This window comes from Mus caroli, chromosome 3 (assembly GCF_900094665.2).
Source record: "Mus caroli chromosome 3, CAROLI_EIJ_v1.1, whole genome shotgun sequence".
NCBI classification, from domain to species: Eukaryota; Metazoa; Chordata; class Mammalia; order Rodentia; family Muridae; genus Mus; species Mus caroli.
In genome coordinates, this window is record NC_034572.1 from 102,393,040 (window position 1) to 102,413,681 (window position 20,642).

General features: G+C 49.8%; 2 protein-coding genes across 7 annotated transcripts; one reads left to right on the forward strand and one right to left on the reverse strand.

Moving 5' to 3' along the window:
* Positions 1–5,235: 5,235 nt before the first annotated feature.
* Positions 5,236–10,697, forward strand: Amigo1 (adhesion molecule with Ig like domain 1). 3 transcript variants are annotated; one of them, XM_021158139.2, is made up of 3 exons: positions 5,236–5,615; positions 6,062–7,639; positions 10,602–10,697. In XM_021158139.2, exon 2 carries the CDS (start codon positions 6,123–6,125, stop codon positions 7,599–7,601), a length of 1,479 nt encoding a protein of 492 aa, XP_021013798.1. In that variant the 5' UTR covers positions 5,236–5,615; positions 6,062–6,122; the 3' UTR covers positions 7,602–7,639; positions 10,602–10,697. The 3 variants fall into 3 exon arrangements, with proteins under 3 accessions (XP_021013798.1, XP_021013796.1, XP_029331361.1); XM_021158137.2 differs by having other exon boundaries at positions 5,242–5,615; positions 6,027–10,697; XM_029475501.1 differs by having other exon boundaries at positions 5,360–5,401; positions 6,027–10,697.
* Positions 10,698–14,564: 3,867 nt separating this feature from the next.
* LOC110291137 (cytochrome b561 domain-containing protein 1) lies at positions 14,565–19,626 on the reverse strand. 4 transcript variants are annotated; one of them, XM_021158100.1, is made up of 3 exons: positions 19,552–19,626; positions 18,914–18,951; positions 14,565–18,511 (listed from the first exon to the last, which is right to left on the reverse strand). In XM_021158100.1, exons 2-3 carry the CDS (start codon positions 18,923–18,925, stop codon positions 18,008–18,010), a joined length of 516 nt encoding a protein of 171 aa, XP_021013759.1. In that variant the 5' UTR covers positions 18,926–18,951; positions 19,552–19,626; the 3' UTR covers positions 14,565–18,007. The 4 variants fall into 4 exon arrangements, with proteins under 4 accessions (XP_021013759.1, XP_021013757.1, XP_029331426.1 ...); XM_021158098.1 differs by having other exon boundaries at positions 19,419–19,626; XM_029475566.1 differs by lacking the exon at positions 19,552–19,626 and adding an exon at positions 19,082–19,099.
* Positions 19,627–20,642: the final 1,016 nt, after the last annotated feature.

The window sequence follows — 20,642 nt, forward strand, 5'->3', positions numbered from 1 at the left end:
TGTATGGTATGAAAATTAGCTGAGAAGTCTCAGAGTTAGCTAAAATTTAATTTTAGACTTAAAAGCCTTTAAAAATCAAAAGAGAGGGTTGCATGAACAGGAAAAGAAAATATGTTCAGGTTCATGACAAAAAACTTAAAAAAAAAAGCCAAATCCCCTTAAAAAGATCGCACTTGGGGAGGGAGCTGCAGGGGATTCTTGTTTGTAACCATGCCTCAGAAATGATCCTGGTCAGGTACAGGGAGACTGTGGTAGCAGAATCCTGTCCTTCAAGGATGAAATAACAGTTTGGACTATGAAGTTGTCAGATATATTTCCAAGAAACGTCCATTTGGTGACTCAGTGCAGGACTATGTGAGTATCAAAAGTCAAGACAATGTTCATCATTTAGCTGCCTGGAACAATCATTCCATAAGTCAGGGCAGCTATAGATTAAACGAAACACTGTTGGATAGGTTTGATAAATCCAAGGAGCCCAGAGCACTGTACACTGTCTATGGTACCTCCTCTGGCCCACATCATCCATCCATTTTCAGCCTCCAGTTAACTTGCTCATCCTTGTGGTTTCTGCAGACCACCCAGAGCTTTCAGGAAGTGTGAATGGTTGAGGTGACAAGGGCAAGTGTGAATGACAAAAAGGGAGTGTGACACCAACTGTCTAAAAAGAAGGAATTACTCACCCCTAGGATGGGAAAGACATCAATGTATGAGTATGTTCAGAACCGAGTAAGGTACAGAACAAAAAAAACAAGTGATAATTTATAAGGTGGGAAGTGGTCGCAGAAATTCCCTTATAAAAAGAGCCATCAGAAATGAAACAAAACGGGAAATGCAAAATGCATGTGAACTTCTTGATATAAGAAGAGTGCACACCAACAGTGAGCGCTAAACTTTTATCCCTTTAAACAATTCTTTTTTGTTGTTGTTGTTGTTTTGTTTTTTTTCGAGACAGGGTTTCTCTGTATAGCCCTGGCTGTCGTGGAACTCACTTTGTAGACCAGGCTGGCCTCGAATTCAGAAATCCACCTGCCTCTGCCTCCCAAGTGCTGGGATTAAAGGCATGCACCACCACCGCCCATCCCTTTAAGCAATTCTTGACCTATGTCCTTTTAGTTGACTGTTCCAAGATAACCTCAAATTTTTATAAGTCCTGCTTTCTGGAGATGCTGTAAGAACACAAATGTTACAGCTATTACTCTACAAAATGAAAAAAAAAAAACACTTAAAATATCCAGTTTAGGGGCTGGAGAGATGGCTCGGTGGTTAAGAGCACTGATTAAGCTCTTCCAGAGGCCCTGAGTTCAATTCCCAGCAACCACATGGTGGCTCACAACCATCTGTAATGGGATCTGATGTCCTCTTCTGGTTTGTCTGAAGACAGCCACAGTATAATCATATATAATAAATAAATATATCTAAAAAAAAAAAAAAGAAGAAGAAGAAACTGGGCTGGAGAGATGGCTCAGAGGTTAGGAGCACTGACTGCTCTTCCAGAGGCCCTGAGTTCAATTCCCAGCAACCACATGGTGGCTCACAACCATCTGTAATGGGATCTGATGTCCTCTTCTGGTTTGTCTGAAGACAGCCACAGTATAATCATATACATAAAATAAATATATCTAAAAAAAAAAAAAAAAAAAAGCACCCACTGGGACTGGAGAGACTCTCAGCAGTTAAGAGCATCTACTGCTCTTGCAGAGAGGAGCTAAGTTCCCAGCATCCACATCAGACATTCACAAACTCCAGCTCCACAGGATCCAACACCCTCAAGGGCACCTACACACATGGTACACCCCCCTACACACACACACACACACACACACACACACACACACAAACTAGATTTTGGATTCTTGCTTATTATTTTTAATTTTAATTTTTAAGGTGGGACTTTATATAACCCATGCTGGTCCTTATCAAACTGAGGTGTCTTGAATGTTAGGCAAGCACTCTACCAACTAAATATATCCCCAACCCCAAATTTTTGTGTTCTCCAGACCCAAAAGTTAGCATCCTTAAAGGGTGTCTTTCCCCACCATTCTCTACTTTGATTCCAATGGTCAATATCAGTCAGTCCAACAGAAGAAAAAATACTCCTAGTGTGGAGGGACTCAATCCATCCAGTCTCATAAGCTAGTAGATGCATGCGGCCTCTTTTGTTCAAGCCCTGAGCTAGACAAATAACCTTTGAAATTGTAGTTAGCAACACTGAGTTGATCTATTCCAGCAAGAGGAAATAAATGCAGACTATAAATAACCTGTTGCTATTTATCCTGCACAGGTTGTCTTTTGTTGTGAATTAATAGATAGTTGTTTGGCCTCAAAAGCAGCTGTGGGAGAGTTATTATGAGTCAATTCTCTATACAGTGCCACCCAAAGGACTTCCTGGGACAATGCCTTGTTCCACTGGGTAGCTGGCCACATGTCACTGCTATTTTCAGCGTGGCTAGGAAAACCGAAGATGTGGTTTCTAATGCTATTTATTTGTAATTAATTCCAATAGTCAAATGTGCTGAGTAATGGCTGTGCCTCTTGTGACTCAACACATGGTCTGTGGATCCAAAGCACTAATATCTCGCATGTTAGAAACACAGGCTACTGGGCCCCTCTCTGGACTAGTGATTCAGAATCTCACTATTAACAAGAGTCCTCAGTGGTTTGTATGCATATTTTTGAAAATTTATGTGTACTTGAGATTAAAAGAGACTGAAGAGCTATCCAAATTACAGATACCAACTCTTTTGTTGTTTGTTTGTTTATTTGTTTGTTTTTCAAGACAGAGTTTCTTTGTGTAGTCCTGGCTGTCTTAGAACTCTCTCTGTAGACCAGGCTGGCCTAGAATTCAGAGATCACCTGCCTCTGCCTCTCTGCCTCTGCCTCTCTGCCTCTCTGCCTCTGCCTCTGCCAACTATTATGATTAAAAGGGTGTACCACAACCACCTGGCTTAGGTACCAACCCTTAAAACTGATGTCCAGCTCAAAGGGCCCTTTTCTTTTTTGTTACCTTGTTTTCCCTACCTTCAAACACAGTAGAAAGAGGAATGGGATAGACGGATAGACAGATAGAAGGATAGACGGATAGATGAGGGCCTAGAATGCTGGAGTCTGAAGGAAGTGTAGGGGAGGGCAAAACAGAGTAGGAGGAACATGTATTTTTCCAGGGATATTTGCATAAAATACAATGATAGTATTTCCTTGTCAGCTATTGAATAAGGATAGTGGATTTATAGGCGTTCATTGCATACTTTCAGTATGATTGAAAATTTTTCAAAATTAAAAAATAGATGCAGCCGGGCGTGGTGGCGCACGCCTTTAATCCCAGCACTCGGGAGGCAGAGGCAGGCGGATTTCTGATTTCGAAGCCAGCCTGGTCTACAAAGTGAGTGCCAGGACAGCCAGGGCTACACAGAGAAACCCTGTCTCGAAAAACCAAAAAATAAATAAATAATGCGTTGGGCAGTGGTGGCGCACATCTTTAATCCCAGCATTTGGGAGGCAGAGGCAGATGGATTTCTGAGTTCAAGGCCAGCATGGTCTACAGAGTGAATTCCAGGACAGCCTACATAGAGAAACCCTGTCTCGAAAAAAAACCCAAAGGAAAGAAAGAAAGAAAGAAAGAAAGAAAGAAAGAAAGAAAGATGCAACTTCAGAGACCATGTGTATGATAACAGCTTCAAGAGGTCCCTCAGCAATCCTCTTCTACTGGAATTTATGCCCTTGTGTGATCTCTTTCCATCAGGATCTGTCTTTGTGAACAAAGTGGAGATGGCAGCAAGACTTGAAAGAGCTGGGTCATTGTGACTTCTGTCTTGCAGTCTCTTGAATCTCTCACCTGCCAGAAGCTGTCCCATTAGGGCACTTAAGTAGTCTTGAGACCTGACCTGGAGAGTTTCTTGACAACAACGGCCAACCATCTGAGGGACTCATGTGACCCTCTGTGAAAGCTGACCCTCCGGTCCCAGTCAAGTTTTCTGATGACGAGCTTCCACATGGCATGTACCTGCAACTGAGAAATACCCTAGCATGCGTCTCTGGTATCTCTGGCCAACAGAAATTGTGTTTCACAGCCATTGATTTCCTGATTCCTCTTTCCTTCTCCTCCAAAAAGGACTACCCACCCTTCTCGACTTTTCACCATGCCCGGAATAAACAGGAAAGGGGGAAAAAAATCTTTTCAGATCTTGCATAAGTTTAATGTGCTAATACCCCTAGAAGAGATAATACAGTCACTTAAATTCACAGATTTCTCATGGGAGAAATCTAGCTTTTTTCTTTTTTAAACTCTTAGCAAGCTAATTTGTTGAGAGGTTAATTTCAGGTGTGGTCTTGCTACTGTAAAAGACTGGAAAGAAAAACTTGCTAATTTCTCCCTCTGTGCCCACTATCTCAAGAATGAATTCTTGGATGACATGGTCTTGGTCATTCCTGGGCCTTGCCCCCAATCATCAATTTTCATACTTTGATTACCAGCTTCTTTGTGCTTAGGGAGGCCATCTTACAGAAAACACCTCAACGCCCACCACTGGTCTTCACCTTTGAGAATTAATAGAGAAAGTATCAAGATCTGACAACCAGGAAGTGCAGGTACTGTTTCGGGAAGAAGATAAATGGGAGAGCTGGATAGGACGGGAAGTGGGGAGGCAAAGTAGGTTGTCTGTGGAAGGACACGCCTCCCAAGTCCAGTCGTGACTAGCAAGCTTGCAGGCTAAGCAGCTGTGTTCTTCAATGGTACTCCAAGAAGTATAGACCAGTGGCATCAAAAATAGAGAGGGAAGAACAAAAACAAAAACAAAAAAGCAAAATAAAGCTCTTCTCCCAAATTTTAGTGACTTCACAGCTCCGCAGAGAAAGCAGAAGGAACGTTAAAAAAAAAAAAAAACGTGACTAATGAATTTCCCGCCAACACTGACAGCGGGAGACGAGCCAGATTTCTTTAATTTGGAAAATTAAAAGACGCGTGCCGCTTCTTGCCCCGGAGTCAGTTCACTGGTTTCAGCGAACTCACTACTCTTAGACTTACTTTTCCGGACAGGGGGTTTGGGTAGGAGGAACGGTACTGGGGCATGAAGAGAATGGAGAAAGGGAGGCTAGGGAAGAGAGGCGCTTTGAGGGGCCAAGCTCGCTAGCTCTGGGCCCAGCCCGGGATGGCAGAGGAAATGACCCCGACTGCAGCCCGCAGCCTGCGCGTCCGCCGGGAGCCGGAGACAAACACACGCACGTGCGCCCCGCCCCCGCCGCGCGCACGCGCCCCGAGGCTCCGGCGGCGGCGGCGACGGGCGGGCGGGCGCGCGCGCGGTGCTCGCTGCCCCCACGCTGCTCCCTCGGCTGGGATCGCGGCGTCTCCCGCTCGCCGCACTGCTTCTCGCCTGGCCCGTGGCTCCGGAGGCGGCAGTCGTGCCAGGTGGGCTCGGGTGGACGGGCGCGGCGGTCCGGGCGAGGCGGCGGCGCGGGTGGACAGCGCGGAACCCAGCAAGTTCCTCGCAGGCGATGTCGCCGGGCGCGGGCCCCTGCGTACGCCGGGCGCCGTGACAGGCCGGCCGGGGAGGCGCGGACGGGGGAGGCCGCGACGGAGCTCCCGGACTGGCCATGGGCTGAGACGCATCCTCGCGGAGCAGGTGCAGTGACCCGAGGGTCTAGGGAGGGGACCCGCGCCACAGGCCCCGGGAACCTTCGGCCCTTCTCAGCCTAGTACCCTGTTGACCTTCCCTGGGTTCCTCGGGAAAGGCCCTGATGACCCCGCCTCCAAACCCCGAGCGTGCAATCCCCGGTGACACCCCACCACTGCTACCACAGGGGACACGCTGTGCACACCCTCACTCTAGACCCGCGACCCTAGCCCACTGGGCCTTTGCGCCAGTGCCTCTGATGTCCTAGTATTTTGAGCCCACAGCCTGCCTCACTGTGCCTGGGAACTACCCGGGATAGCTTCCCCTCTCTGCTCACCAAAGGGTGGGAGAGGAAAGTGGGAGTGGTGGTCTTTTCCTCCTGAGTCTTGGTGACTACATACCCATCCTCTTTCTCCCAAGCCTGTAGTGAAAGTGACCCTTCCATACTCCACCAGAACATGCCGGGGTGACTCCCTCCCAGATCCTGTGGCCTTCCTCGCTCATCCCAGTGACACTATGCAACCCCAGCGTGACCTGCGAGGCCTCTGGCTCCTGCTGCTCTCCTTGTTCCTGCTTCTCTTTGAGGTAGCCAGGGCCGGCCGATCTGTGGTTAGTTGTCCCGCCAACTGCCTGTGCGCCAGCAACATCCTCAGCTGCTCCAAGCAGCAGCTGCCCAATGTGCCCCAATCTTTGCCCAGCTACACAGCACTGCTGGACCTCAGCCACAACAACTTGAGCCGGCTGCGGGCCGAGTGGACCCCCACCCGTCTGACCAACCTGCACTCCCTGCTGCTGAGCCACAACCACCTGAACTTCATCTCCTCCGAGGCCTTCGTCCCCGTACCCAACCTTAGGTACTTGGACCTCTCCTCCAACCATCTTCACACGCTGGATGAGTTCCTGTTCAGCGACCTGCAGGCGCTGGAAGTGCTGTTGCTCTACAATAACCACATTGTGGTGGTGGACCGGAATGCCTTTGAGGACATGGCCCAGCTGCAGAAACTCTACTTAAGCCAGAATCAGATCTCTCGCTTTCCTGTGGAACTGATCAAGGATGGGAACAAATTACCCAAACTGATGCTCTTGGATCTGTCCTCCAACAAGCTGAAGAAGTTGCCCCTGACTGACCTGCAGAAATTGCCAGCCTGGGTCAAGAATGGGCTATACCTGCATAATAACCCCCTGGAGTGCGACTGCAAGCTCTACCAGCTCTTTTCGCACTGGCAGTACCGTCAGCTGAGCTCTGTGATGGACTTCCAGGAGGACCTGTACTGCATGCACTCCAAGAAGCTGCACAATGTCTTCAGCCTGGATTTCTTCAATTGCAGCGAGTACAAGGAAAGTGCCTGGGAGGCTCACCTGGGAGACACCTTGACCATCAGGTGTGACACCAAACAGCAAGGGATGACCAAAGTGTGGGTGTCCCCAAGCAATGAACAGGTGCTAAGTCAGGGGTCCAATGGCTCGGTGAGCGTGAGGAATGGCGACCTTTTTTTTAAAAAGGTGCAGGTCGAGGATGGGGGTGTGTATACCTGTTACGCCATGGGGGAGACTTTCAACGAGACGCTGTCTGTGGAGTTGAAAGTGTATAACTTCACCTTGCACGGACACCATGACACCCTCAACACAGCCTACACTACCCTGGTGGGCTGTATCCTCAGTGTGGTTCTGGTCCTCATATACTTGTACCTCACCCCTTGCCGCTGCTGGTGTCGGGGTGTGGAGAAACCTTCCAGCCACCAAGGAGATAGCCTCAGCTCTTCTATGCTCAGTACCACACCCAACCACGACCCTATGGCTGGTGGGGACAAAGATGATGGTTTTGACCGGCGGGTGGCCTTCCTGGAACCTGCTGGACCCGGGCAGGGTCAAAATGGCAAACTCAAGCCAGGCAACACTCTGCCGGTGCCCGAAGCTACAGGCAAGGGCCAACGGAGGATGTCCGATCCAGAGTCGGTCAGCTCGGTCTTTTCTGATACACCCATTGTGGTGTGAGCAGCGTAGGCTGATGGGGAGGTTCTGCCCCAGGAGAGGTAGTGTACCCCTGAGGGATATGACGGGGTGGAGGAGAGGGCTGGATGCCCAAGGGAGTGGGTTCCTCCTGACCACCAGGGAATCGGTCACGGGCGCCCGAGGAGGCGAGACCCCAGTGAGGGCGTGGATGCTGCGAGTTTCACCTATGGATATCCTCAGGCAGATGCCACACCCCTACCCAAAGCCCTGGCTATTCTCAGTGTGGGAGACGGGGACAGGAACGAGGAAAGGGCTGAGGGGAGGAGCAGATTCCCTAAACTTTTTTGAGGTCATCCCTAGCTCCTTAAGAGAAAACCATTTGAAAAACAATGTTTTTTTTTTCTGTCTCTGCCCACCCACACCTGTGAGGTTGTGTGTGTTTGGGGGAGCCTCCACGGGAGCCATGCTGGGAAGCTGCAGTGTCTTCTCTGGTTGGGAAGTCATAGCTAGAGAACTGGAAACCTTTGGGAAATGAGTCAGGAAAAGGCTGAGACCTGGATCAATAACACTCCCTAAAGCTGCTGGGAGACTTCTCACTAGAGCTGTCTTCTTTCCCTGGGAGTCCTGAGTGGGTGGATCTCTGCAGGAGCCTGGCCTCTCGCCTGTTAGTTATGGCAGCAATGTAGGACACTGTGTCTGTGCCTTGTCCTGGGGCAGGTGGCACAGATGGGTACAGAATGAATTAATAGGTCCCTGTCATAGCATACAACTTGTAGATAGGGCATAAATTCCAGGTAGGCTAATTCCCTGGCTGGGGGAAAGCTTTAATTAGTATTTGACTTCCAGTGTCTGTCTGTCAGGACAAGAGTCAGGGATACTGAGGAAGGAGCATTGTGATGCCTGCCACCACTGTGGCACAAGGGCTGCCACACTTGCTGGAAAAACGGGGAAACCAGCCTCTTTGATGTAGCAGCCAGCCAGACCTACCTGATTTTCCATGTAGGCTATCCCTTCTGTCAACCTTCTAATCAGCTCAGGTGGGGTTCTGTGCCTTCCATAGAAGGCTGCTCTGCAAAGGAGAAGTCGGAAAAGCCTGGTCCTGCTCTGTTAGAATAGGTCTGGAGATACACAGGACCTCACATTTATCTTCTCTGTGCTAACAAGGCTGCCTCACTCCTGCAGAGTGTGGGGGTTTTGTCATCTGAAGGGTTGGAACCTAGTGGTCTCTGTCCCAGAATGGCGATACAGAGTGTGGCTTAGAGTTCTGTGCTCCCCCACCAGACTGGAAGGCAGAAGGGGCACTACACTTTGAAAAGTCAGTCGGACATCAGGGCAGTTGTAGCTGTCAGAGCAGAGGCACTTAAAAACAAACCCAGCCTTAGCTTCCATCCAGGCTCGAAAAATGTTTTGGGTACAGAGATGCCCGTGCCCTGCATCCTGTGAGCATACTGCAGGCCCCAGAGGCAGCTGTTCTGAGCTTTGGAAGAGGGGTGGGCAGGGCAGAGGTGAACATGTTCCCCAGTGTTGGTCTTTTCCGGTGTCTTTTCTTTCCCTTGTTTCCTGTGGTTGGAAGTCATCCAGGTCCTCCAGTTTCCTGACCTGCTTTTGGGGTTCTTAAGGGGGTGTTGTTTACCTGTGGGTGAGGGCTGCCTAGTGTTAGGAGGGCCTGTCAGGCTGCTTATAAGGACTGGGGAAGAGGAACGGAAGTAAACATTGTCCCCTGTCTGCTCCTGGGATCTCAAGGCTGCTGTCCATCCTTTATTAGTAACCTAGTTTTGTCAAGAGAGAGGTGCAGCGATTCCCCTTAAGTAGTTGCATGCTCGTCGTAGGTATGCATGCTCGTCGTAGGTATGCATGCACGCCAGCACCTTGAACTCCACCAGGACAGTGAGTCTGCGGCCCCCTCTGATGCCACCGGTTCTAGAACGGCCTCCACCCCAGCGCACAACCTCTCACACACAGTTTTCTTGCACTGCAGGAGAGACAGTGACCATGCCAGGCTCCTCAAATGCACAATCTCTTGTAGTTTTAATTTCCGAACACCCTGAACTGTTTTGCCCATATCTCCATGGAGCTGAACCACTTTTCTGCAGATGTGGAGTTAGGGGGACCACACGCTGGAGCCTTTGGGAGAAGGGGGGTGAGGTACTAGCTAGTTCATCAGACTCCTCCGAAACCCTCCTACAAACCTACATTCTTATAAGACAGGGGGCTAGGGCCAGAGTAATGAGGACTCCAAAGGATGCTGGCAGAGGCTAAGCAGCTCTGAGTTGTTCTTCCTGTGTCTTAATAGACAAGGGTTGGAGAGGAACCGGTTGTATTCCAAAGACTTCTGGGGACTTTGTCACCAGAGGTTAAAGAACCAGACCTCCACCCTCAAACTCCTCAGGGAATAAGAAAATCTTCTAGGTGGCAGAATCCTCGCCTGACACCATCGCGGGCTGTGAGACTTTAAAATGGAGGTCAAATGAAGTTTGCCTTCTGAGGCATTCTAGCTGAGCTCCCGAGGACCAGGAGGGTCATTTTGTTTTTAAGTCCTACTCCGCAGCCTAACTCTCCCTACTACATCCACTAACTTGGACCCTAGTTCAAGACACCTGCAGGACATGTCTGGATGCTCCACCAAAAAACCATTTAACTGATTGGTCTCTCCTTGTGATTTCAGTTCTTATAACCCAATGGTAGCTTTGTCCTTGTAGGTGTAGGTGGGGTGTATGTGTGTATCCGTATTCCGCATATATGATCCCATTAGACCTTGGGAAGAAAACAGCCACGTGTAGATAGAAAGAAAGGATAGCCTTCACCTCATCTGTACCCATAAACTGTATCACCCAGAAAGGAAAAGCAGGATTCTCTGGAGACAGGATGTGACAGGGCTCTGCGGTTTGTGTAATTACCTGTGGTTTTTTTTCCTTTGCTGTTATCTATGGGGCCCCTGAAAGAGGCCAGGAAAGGGTAGACCTGTCTGAGGAGAACAAAGCCAATTTTCCGGGTTTGTGTTTGTTCCTGCCTTGTAATTCTTTTTTTTTTTTCTGTGTCTAGGACTCTTCCCCCCACTGTGTACACCAGGCTGGCAAACCTCAGAGCCCATGGGCTCTATAACTAGACAATGACCATTAAACCTGGCTTGAGTCTCTGCTCTGGCACAGTTTGTGGTTGGTTTATTTACCTTAGCATGTGGGTGGGTTCTGTATACTTAAAAAGGGTGTGACATCAAATCAAATTAGAAGAGAGTCTCTTCTAAGTGTTGTTATCTGCATCATCTAGGAAACTAAGTAAAAAATCTGAATCATCCAGGCACTAAGATTAGAGAAGAGAATGGCAAACTTTTTCTCTCAAGCCAGACAGTAAATATTTTGGGCCATAGAGGATTCACCATCTATTAGACCTCCACTGCACTGCCGTAGCAGGCAAACATCCACAGACAGTGTACAGATGAATCACCATGGTTCTGTCTCAGTATAGCAGTCTGTTTGCGGGAGGGAAATGCCCAAGGCAGAGCGTTTTATAAGGAAGAAGAGGTTTGCGTAGCTCACAGTTTTGAAGGATGGAAGTTGAATATCCGGTGGTCCCACTGGTTGTTCATGTCGTGAGGGCCATGGTGTGTGTCATAATAATGGAGGAAATGCAGAAGGGATCATGTAAAGAGACAGGGTGAAAGACCAGCTCCATGGTCTGTTTGTCCTTTTTATAACAACTTGTTCTTGTGAGAACAAACCAGGGCCTGGTAACTACATTACTGTCTTCAGAGGACTATGCCCCCGTGACCTAACTATCTCTCATTAGACCTTATGTCTTAAAGGTTACAGAACCCCTCAGCTGTGTCACGCTGAGGTCCAAGCTTCTAGGACATGAATCTTTTGAGGTATATATTCAAATCCCTGCCAACACAGAGTATCCAATGAAAATGTACCTGTGGGCACTAAAATGTTAATGTCTTTTCAGTTTTGTTTCAACCCGTTAAAAAAGTAAAAGCTATTATTCTTTCAGAACACACAAAATCGGGCAGGGGCTGATCTGCCCAACAGACGAGTTTTCTAACTTCTGAGATAGCCTTAAAAGCAGCATCACAGTGCCTATAGCAAGGGAGAGACAAGGTGCCTGGGCCAGGGCTTGCACATAATGATGATCTGCTAGGTCCCCGAGGAGAAGGGTTGTCTCCTACAGGGTTCTCTTAAAAGGCTAGATCAAGCTTTCTAATGGTACAGTGGCAAAACGCTTGGGTTGGAAGGTTGCTTTTTTTTTTTTCTCCTTAATGGTGGGAAACAGCTCACTTTCATAAAATTTTGATTATTACCAGGATATTTTCATCTTGAGCTAAAAGCATATTCATCTCATGGGTATGTTAATACTCAGTGACTGTTTCATGTGCACTAAGTAGTCTGTGGAATGGAAAGAAAAAAAAAAAGCAGAATCTTTACTTTCTCTTATAGACATAACCCTTCCAGAAACTGGACTAGACTGTGAAGTCTGGCTAGGTTCTTGAGGCTTCTGGAAAGGACTGTCCCAAGAGGATGAGGCCTAGGCCTGTACCATCCTATGTGTGAGATCTCAACTGATCTCAGAAGCTAAGTGAGTGGGGTCCGTCCTGGTGTGTACTTGAACGAGAGACCAAAGAGGGAGACTATGTAATTACCATAGCCCTTATGTGTATGGAGTTGAGCTGCTGTAGCCCTGTTCTGTCTGGGAAGTTGCCTGTCTCACTTCACTGCCAGGCCTATCAGACCAGTCAGGGAAAGGCAGATGCTGAGTGAGGTCAGAGCTCTCCCACAGTCCGCATCTGGATTTCCTCATCTTTACAAAGTTGCCTCTGCTGGGGTGACTGCCTGGTAGAGAACAGGCCGAGCAGACTGCTTGGAGTTCTCTGAGGCTGTATCTCTTCTGCTGTTTGTGCCCCCCCACTCCCAAGCCACAAGCTCCCTGGATCGTGGACAAGCTATGCAGTTTGTCTGCTGGGTCTTGACAAGACTTTCCATCATTCCTCTCGGGCAGCACTTGAGGGAAACAGAAGCCTGATGTGACAGGGTAAGGGTGCAGTGCATGGGCTAGCCCAGTCTTTCTTCCACCTGGCCTTTCAACTCCTCCCTTTTCTGTATTTGTACCACTTATCTTGTCTCCTAGGCAACCAGTGGTGATGCTGTATTTTCCCCACCCACATGGCAAAAAAAGCTCAGGCCCTGCAGTAAGGACAGTTGGCTTTTTTGGTCAGGCCGCATGGAGTCTATGCTCGTGGCTTCCTCTCCCAGGGCTTTGAAAAAGAAGGCTAAAGCCGCCAATCAAGCATGCTCATCAAGCTCAGACACTGACAGGTAGAAGATAGCAAATGGCTGGGATCCTTAGATGCACCTGAAGCCTTCTGGTGTGTGTCAGCCTCATTACTGTCCCTGGAGCACAGAGGGCATAGAACTATGGCCTGAGAGCCATCCTTGGTGAACCAGGACATGCAATCCTACCAGGCGACTTCTGGGTGTCCTTCTGCACTGGCATAGATAATGTGCAAAAAGGTTGTGGAGGACTGTGTCTAGGTAGAACTGATACTTCTTTCCCCTCCCCTCCCCTTGCTCCCTCTTTTGGTGCGGTTACTTTAGGTGTGGTCTAAGCATCACTGCTAGGACACATTGGGAGATAACTGAGAACTTTTTAAAAGATAGGGTCCTGGAGCCACTTATGTCACCAGTAACACAAAGTCAACCCCCAGATTCCACAGCCTGAAATGGTTCCTTCACCTGCTTCAAAGACAGGTTAAAAAACTCTTTGGGGCTGGGTGTTGGTGGCACACGCCTTTAATCCCAGCACTTGGGAGGCAGAGGCAGGTGGATTTCTGAGAGTTCGAGGCCAGCCTGGTCTACAAAGTGAGTTCCAGGACAGCCAGAGCCTATACAGAGAAACCCTGTCTCAAAAAACCAAAACAAAAACAAAAAAAAAACAAAAAATAAAACAAAAAAACTCTTGGGGAAATTCTGACAATAGCTGGCCAATTAATAACTGGCTGCTGTTCTCTGACCACATCTGGGCTAAGGCCATTCCACCAGAGGTAATCTGTATTAAGCCCTGCCCAGCCCAGTGCTGACCATCTACTTCCAACCCCTCTCCACGGCAATTCTGGGCCACTGCCCCCCCACCCCCACCTCTAGCTTCTGTTTTCTTTGTGCCATTCCAGCAAGAATGGCTGAGACTAGACTAGCATTACATTCCTGGATCCCGGGACAGAAAAAGCAATTAAGATAAAGAGAGACAAATGTTCAAGCCTGCATGCTGCCGTTGGTTCTGCTTGCCTTCACCCACTCTGGGCCAAATGCTGCCTGCCCTCAGACAAATGGAATGGAAAGTATCCTTCCTCTTAACTGAAAGTTTACACAGAATTGCTTGTGTGTGTGTGTGTGTGTGTGTGTGTGTGTGTGTGCGTGTGCGCGTGCGTGTGTGCGTGCGGACATGTGTGTGTATGCTCACTTGTTTGTGTGTGGTAGTTCAGGAAGAAAGGAGAGACCTGAAACAGCAAAGGGAACTTTAAGCTGTGGACCCCTGGAAGCCAGAAGCCATGCCCTTCATCGTAGCACCATAGGCCTGAAGCTACAGAGAGGAAACACAGGGTCAGGGTGGCAGTACCATGATCACTAATACTGATCCTCCCTTTCTTTGTGCCCATTCTTTCCTTAGAAGGGCAGAGTTAGGCATGAGAGATTTAGATAAATTACCTGACCCTCCAGATTTGACCTGGAGGAAGCTATACTGACTCAGACCTCCCATCACCCCCGTTGTGGCTTGACCACACGAGGTAAGCAACACATAAGACAAACTTCAGTAGCCATGACCTTGGTGGCATCTCTTGCAGGGAGCGATAAAAGATGACCTTACATCCAAAAGTAAAAACTGTGACCATTATGTGGCTCCCAAAGCCCCTCTGAGACTTGGGTCCTCCTCAGCATCATTTCTCACAGTTTATTGCCTCTGTAGGAAGCATAAAGGCCAGAGCCAGAGTCGGAGAGAAAAGGACAGAGCATAGCATCTGTTTTCCATCTGTTTAATGCTTTGAGCCTTGTTCTCTTGTGAAATCCTCACAACATCCCTGTGAGGTAAGATAAGAAGCAAATAGTTGGCCTGTGCCACCCAGTGTTAGGAGCCGAGACACTCATTAAGTAGCTTTTCCAGGCTGATAAACCTTCCGGTTCAGAACACACAGGTTCTTTGTTCCAGCCACAGACCAGGGCATTTCGGGGGTACAAACTCAGACACTTTCTTGCTCTCAAGACTTGCTTAAGGGCATTTGGGTGGGGTGCCCCCAGAAGCCAAGGCAAGTACACAGGAGCACTAGAGGCTTGGGGTTATCAGCTGCCACAGCCACAGCCATCTCAGCTGAGCACACTGTATTCTCTGTGTATCTTGGCCTGACTGCTTCCTCTCAGAGGAGAAAAGCCTCTGGTATAGCCAGGCAGCAAGAATCCTGATCCCCTCCTCTCCCACAGTGTCTTCCCATGCTGTTACACTCCAAAGCCCAGGAAGAGGGGGAAGGTGACTGGCTGACTCAGCCTGCAAGTGCTTAGAGATCTGGAGCTGAAAGGCCCCAGCACCATTCAACTAATGATTATTATTAACTCTGAACAGGCCTTGGCACGGCAGCCAGCTGGCTCAGGGAGGATGCCTGGATCTCCCACAGCGAGGTTTAAAAAACAAGACCCACAGCAGCCATGCATGGGAGTGGAAAAGGTGGGGACACTGAGAGATGGGGCACGCCAGTGTCATGGGCCGAGGGTGGCCTGCTTTGAAGGGGAAAGCAAGAATAGGCTGGCAACTGATAGCAGCCTATCGTGGATGGGGCGACAGCCAGAGGGAAGCAAGAGTTCTCAGATGCAGAGCTCCTGTCATTCGTTCACTGCCACCCCAACCCCAATGGGAGGATACAGGGACAAAGGGGCTCCTGAGAGGACTCCACAGATAGTGTGCCCACTTGGGGTTGATATAAAACTATCTTTCTAATGCCCTCAAGGTTGAGTCTGAATATAGTCAAGCTTGGAACACCATCAAATATGGAATCAGAACTTAGCATGATATGGAAATTTGTGCAAATGATTGGCAATTTTTTTTTAAATCTTGAATATCCTGAGTGTCCCCTTGAAAAAAAAGCAAAACAGGCTGACTACTACTAGCTTTCCCTAGTCAAGGAACATGGCCAAAGGACAGCCATTTGTGTTCCTGCTAAGGCCCCTTCCTTGCTACTGAGAAGCCCGGGTAGTATTCTGACATTAGAAGATACAAAAGGGGGCAGGTGTGCGGAAGAGGGAGCACACAGCCAGGAGGCATCCGCAGCCGGCAGCCACAGATCCCAGCTGGAGGACGCGCACCCTGGCACTGAGGACTAATGGCTGTCCAGCTGCTGCCCTAGGATGGAAAGACGGGAGGGAGGGAAGCCCCGCCCCAATCTGGCCTAACAGGAAGAAGGGCTCCTCCTGGTGCCCTGCCCCCTACACTGCGGTCAGATCCCTAGGCAGGAGACCACCACTACCTGTACTCTTCCTCTGTGCCCTGCACCGATGCCCTCCAGGCCCACTGGTCAGAGGAAGCGACAGCTGGGGCCTTTCTTCCTGCAGAATATAAATGACTCCCCTTCCTCCCGGGGCTGCGAATAGACATCAGATGGCACAGCCCACGCAAACTGCCGGCTGTCAGCACGCCTGCCTGCCCGCCCACCAGCCCCCGCACCACCTGGGAGGAGGCAACACCTCAGGCAGGCTCAGGCTTTCTGGCATCGCCTCTGTGCTCTGAGAACAAGCTGCTGAACCTTACCTGGCCCACCCTAGGGAGCCCCCAGCACTGGCCTTAAGGAGGGAAGGAGATGGGCGCCCTTTATCAAAGTGACCCTAGTAAGAGGGTCTCTTTCATGTGGCCGGGTAACCATGCCCCTCCAAGTTCACAGCACACTGGATGGCTTGAGCCAGAGAAAGGGCTTTGAAAAAGACAAGAACAGTTAGTTCCCCTTTGCACTGCAGGGGCCTCTGTTCATCAAGCTGTATTTAGAGAGTCATGCTAGCTCCCTGAGGAAAGCCCAGGGGAGGTCCACTGAGAATACTTGTGCCCCCTAGTCCCCATTCCTCTACTGAATCCCACCTGCCTTGTTTCTGAGCCATTGGGAGAAGAGGCCTTAAATTTTCAGAGGATCTGAGATAGGCAAGCAGAGACACCTTGTCTCTGAAACTGGTGCTCCAGCCCCTATACTGCAGGCCTCCCAGAGTGTTTGGCTCTATCTCCGAGGTAGAAAGCTGCGTGGATACCTTTCCTGGTTCAGCAGTCTTCAGTCTTATTAGGATCTATAGAGAGCCCATCTCCTAGACTGACCTACACCACAGCTTACTAATCTAACATGTAGCCCTCACAACCAAGGATGTGCTGGGGAACCCAGATCAAGGAGGTATATCGGCAGGGAAGAGCACAGTTATCGACATCATCCTACTCTTAGGCCCAGCTGGCCGGAGACAGCAACTAAGGAAAGCTTAGGAAACGACAAGGAAAGATGGGCAACAGGGAGAGAGTCTTCCTTAGGTCAAGAGGGGCCTACTCCTTGGTTTTTATTTTGTTCTAAAAGCTTAAGAATAGTTCCATGGAGCAACGTGCCGAGTAAGATGCCCAGGACCACTCTGCCCTGAGAATGAATGGCAGGAGCATACCCAGAGGTAGCCTGAAGGAAGTCCTAAGCTCAGCTAAGGAGCCCAGGAGGCAAGGGCTTGGTAAGGTACTGCCTTCAGTTCCTCTAAAGAACTTTAAAGTGACTTCAGTGCCTTTACTACCTTATTGTCCAGGAGACCTCCCCTGGGTCCCTTCTTTCCACAGTTTGTGCGTGGCCCTTGTTTCTTGGTTCAGGAACCAAGTTGGCATGATTTCTGAAGGGTCCTTTTAGGGGAGTAGAGGGAAAATGGATGAGAGAATTACATCCTGAGCTGCCCACGTGGTCCGGAGCTAAGAGGGTATCAGCGACATCAATCTGTCAGACACCAATGTTAAAGATAAGGGACCTTCAGCTGACAGAAAGTGAGGTCCTGAGATATGGAACTTGTCATTGCCTGAGAGGTTACAGGCTCTCCATAGCACTGCTTTCTCAACAGGGACCCCAGCATCTGTGGCTGTCATTCATAACCTACGAGAACGCTTCATCAGGCACGCAAGAAATCACCACCATCACCATCACCATCACCACTACCACCACCTAATACTTCTGTCTCCCACCAAGAGTGAGGTTTCAGGTTCTCCCAAACCTTCCACTTGTACACAGTAGGGCATCTCCCCCTTTGAGCCCACTGTATCATGCCTCAACAGTAGCAGCTAGGGTTTCTGCACATTGTGGCTCAGCCATTAAGTGCAAAAATTCATCTACTTCTGAAGTGGGTCCTGTGAAGATCACCAAGGAACTGTTGAAATCCAAGGCAAGACTCCCACCTAGATTCAGAGTTTGGAGGCATTCATATCTCCACCTTCTTCCTTGGCAAGTAGGAGCTGGAGATCTGGTGCATGATCACCAGGGCTGGGTACAATGGTAGTCCCAGGCACAGGTACCAGGCTGCACCTTTGATCTGGGCCTGGAACCACACCGAGTACATGCCCAAGAGCACCGTTACTGTAGCCATCAGGTAGACAACCAGGCCACACGTCAGATGGTAGAGCTTGAGGCGAGCCACCCTTGAGACCCCGGCTGCTCGTGGACAGAGGAGGCAGAGCCCACACAGTGCCTGTCCTCCAGTGGCTAACAGTGTCAAGGCTCCTATCCAGCTGTGCCAGGACACCAAATGGGACGTCTCACTTCGGATCTTGCTGGAAATGATGAAGCCCAAGCCTAGGACAGCACAGAGGACGGCCATGGTCTGCCCTGCCCAGTGGAGTCGAATCCGGGTTTTTCGGGAGCAGAAGAAGAACAGGGAGTGTTCAGGTGAGAAGAGTAGGATAGCTTCAGCCATGCAGAGACAGAACTGTAATCACAGGAAAAGGCCAGTGAGCCTCTAGTCTACATGGAGCCCAAGGAAAAGGAGGTCTTCTCACACATCCAAAAGGACATGGGGAAGCTAACGGACTTGCAGCTTCACACACATCCTTTCTGGACCACAGAACAGCAAACATTGAACTTTCTACTGAGTTCTGAGGACAAAGCCTGATAAACATCCTTCTTGCGTCTTCCTTTTAGGCACCAGAGGAGAAATATCTTCTGTTTCCCCTTTCCCTGACCTTCTCAGCCACCTGACACTTTACTCCACTTTCCCCAATCCTATAGGTTTTAGGGAAAGATGAAGCCCTCTTAAAACCCACCTCTCTGACCCTTGGGCTGAAAAACTGAATGCCTCCCCAAGAGTTAATCTAAGAATATCAGAACTCACCGCCAAGGCCATGAACACAGGGTGCCAGGAGAAAAGACCTAAGTAAGAATCAAAGAGAATAGGCTGACGGCTGGGCTGACTGATACTGTCCCGTGGTTTGTAAACGACAAAGACCTGGCCACAAGGTCAGCATATCATCTTAAACCTAAACAAGAATCAGGAACTCACCACAAAGGGAGGAGTCAAGGGGCCCTTACACCACCTTGGCCTGGGGGTTGCACTTGCTGCAGCCCAGTCCCTAGAGTACCTTAGCCTGCCCAGGACCCCCTAATGCTTTTCCATGTGGGGCCTCCTTCTAAGGAAGTATCAGTTCTGTCTTTTCAAGCCCCACCCTCCCTGGAGTTCCGGGAACCCGCCTACTACGCTTTTACAACCACTCCAGGACCCGCCCCTCCTCAGCTGAGGGTCCGGGTTTCAAGTCTCCCAGTGCGCCCAAAGCGGCCCCTCCAGCGCCTAGGCTCCGCCCCCTTCTCTGGCCCCGCCCCACCTCGCCTCGCACACTCACTGGTTCCGGGCCGGGACAGCACAGTCAGAAAGATGGTGAAGCCCAAAGCTATCAGGTGCGCCAAGATCCCACTGCCTCTCCGCAGCCAGCGGGTCAGTCTCGGCTCCCTCGCTGGAGCGGGAACCAGACCTACCTCCATGGGATGCATGGCAGTGCCAGGCCGGCCGGCACAACCCAGCTACCAGAGGCTTCTTCCGGGTTTGCGATCGCGGAGGCGGCGGCGGCTACAGGAGAGGCTCCTCCCCGGGGAAGCTGCGGGGCCGTGTGGCGGAGGTGCCCACAGCGCCCTCTGGAGAGTGGGGGGGAAGCGCCTCGGCCCCAAAGGGCGGCTCCCGGAAACCTCCACTGACCTAATCGAGCTCCCAACCCACCTTCATTCTATCTTTGTGTCTATAAGGGTATCTCAAGAGGCCTGTGAAAATTACATCGGTAGCAACTGATACCAGCGAAACCCCAAATCACACACTTGATTCTCTGACCCAAGAGCGTGAAACCAGTGTTCTGAGCAGCTTTCTAGAAGTACTGGATTCCCCGGACTGCTTACTGCTCAGACATTTCTGGCTTGTTCAAGAGACAAGATCTCTCCCTGTGTTAACATAAATGAAAAGCCAAAACCTAGTGATCTAATCTGATGACTTCAGGTATGAAAAGCAAAAGAAGCCATCTCATCCCTGCTTACAGGCGTAGTTGCTCCCCATCCCCTCCCTCAAAATATTCCAGAGCCATAGGGCACTTTCAGCCTTTGCTGCCACTACAGTAGCTGCACAGCCTTGGTCTAGAAGAACCAGAGCTTCCCAAAACCCCAAGTTCTGCCACACTATTACCTCCAGAAAGGTATGACGCAACCTAAAGAGTTCTATCTGGGAGAAGCTTTACTCCGTTCAGGGCAAACTCACAGAAGAGACCAGAATGAGCTGTCCAGTGGGTAGGGAAATGGCTCTGTGGTTAAGAGTGCATATTCCTCTTGCACAGGGCCTGAACACTCACATCAGGGGGCTTACAGCTGACTGTAACTAGCTACGGGGGATCCCACACGTCTTGCCTCCGCAGGCATCACATGCACATACCCACACACAGACACCATAATTTAAAAAAAAAAAAAAAAAAGCTGTCCAGCACTTCTAGAGCAGTGATCGCCAAGCTCAACCTCTGCATGGCTGAGGAACTAAGGCTGGTTTTAAGAAATGGGAAGGGCAAGAGCAGCCATTTGTTGAGGGATGGAAG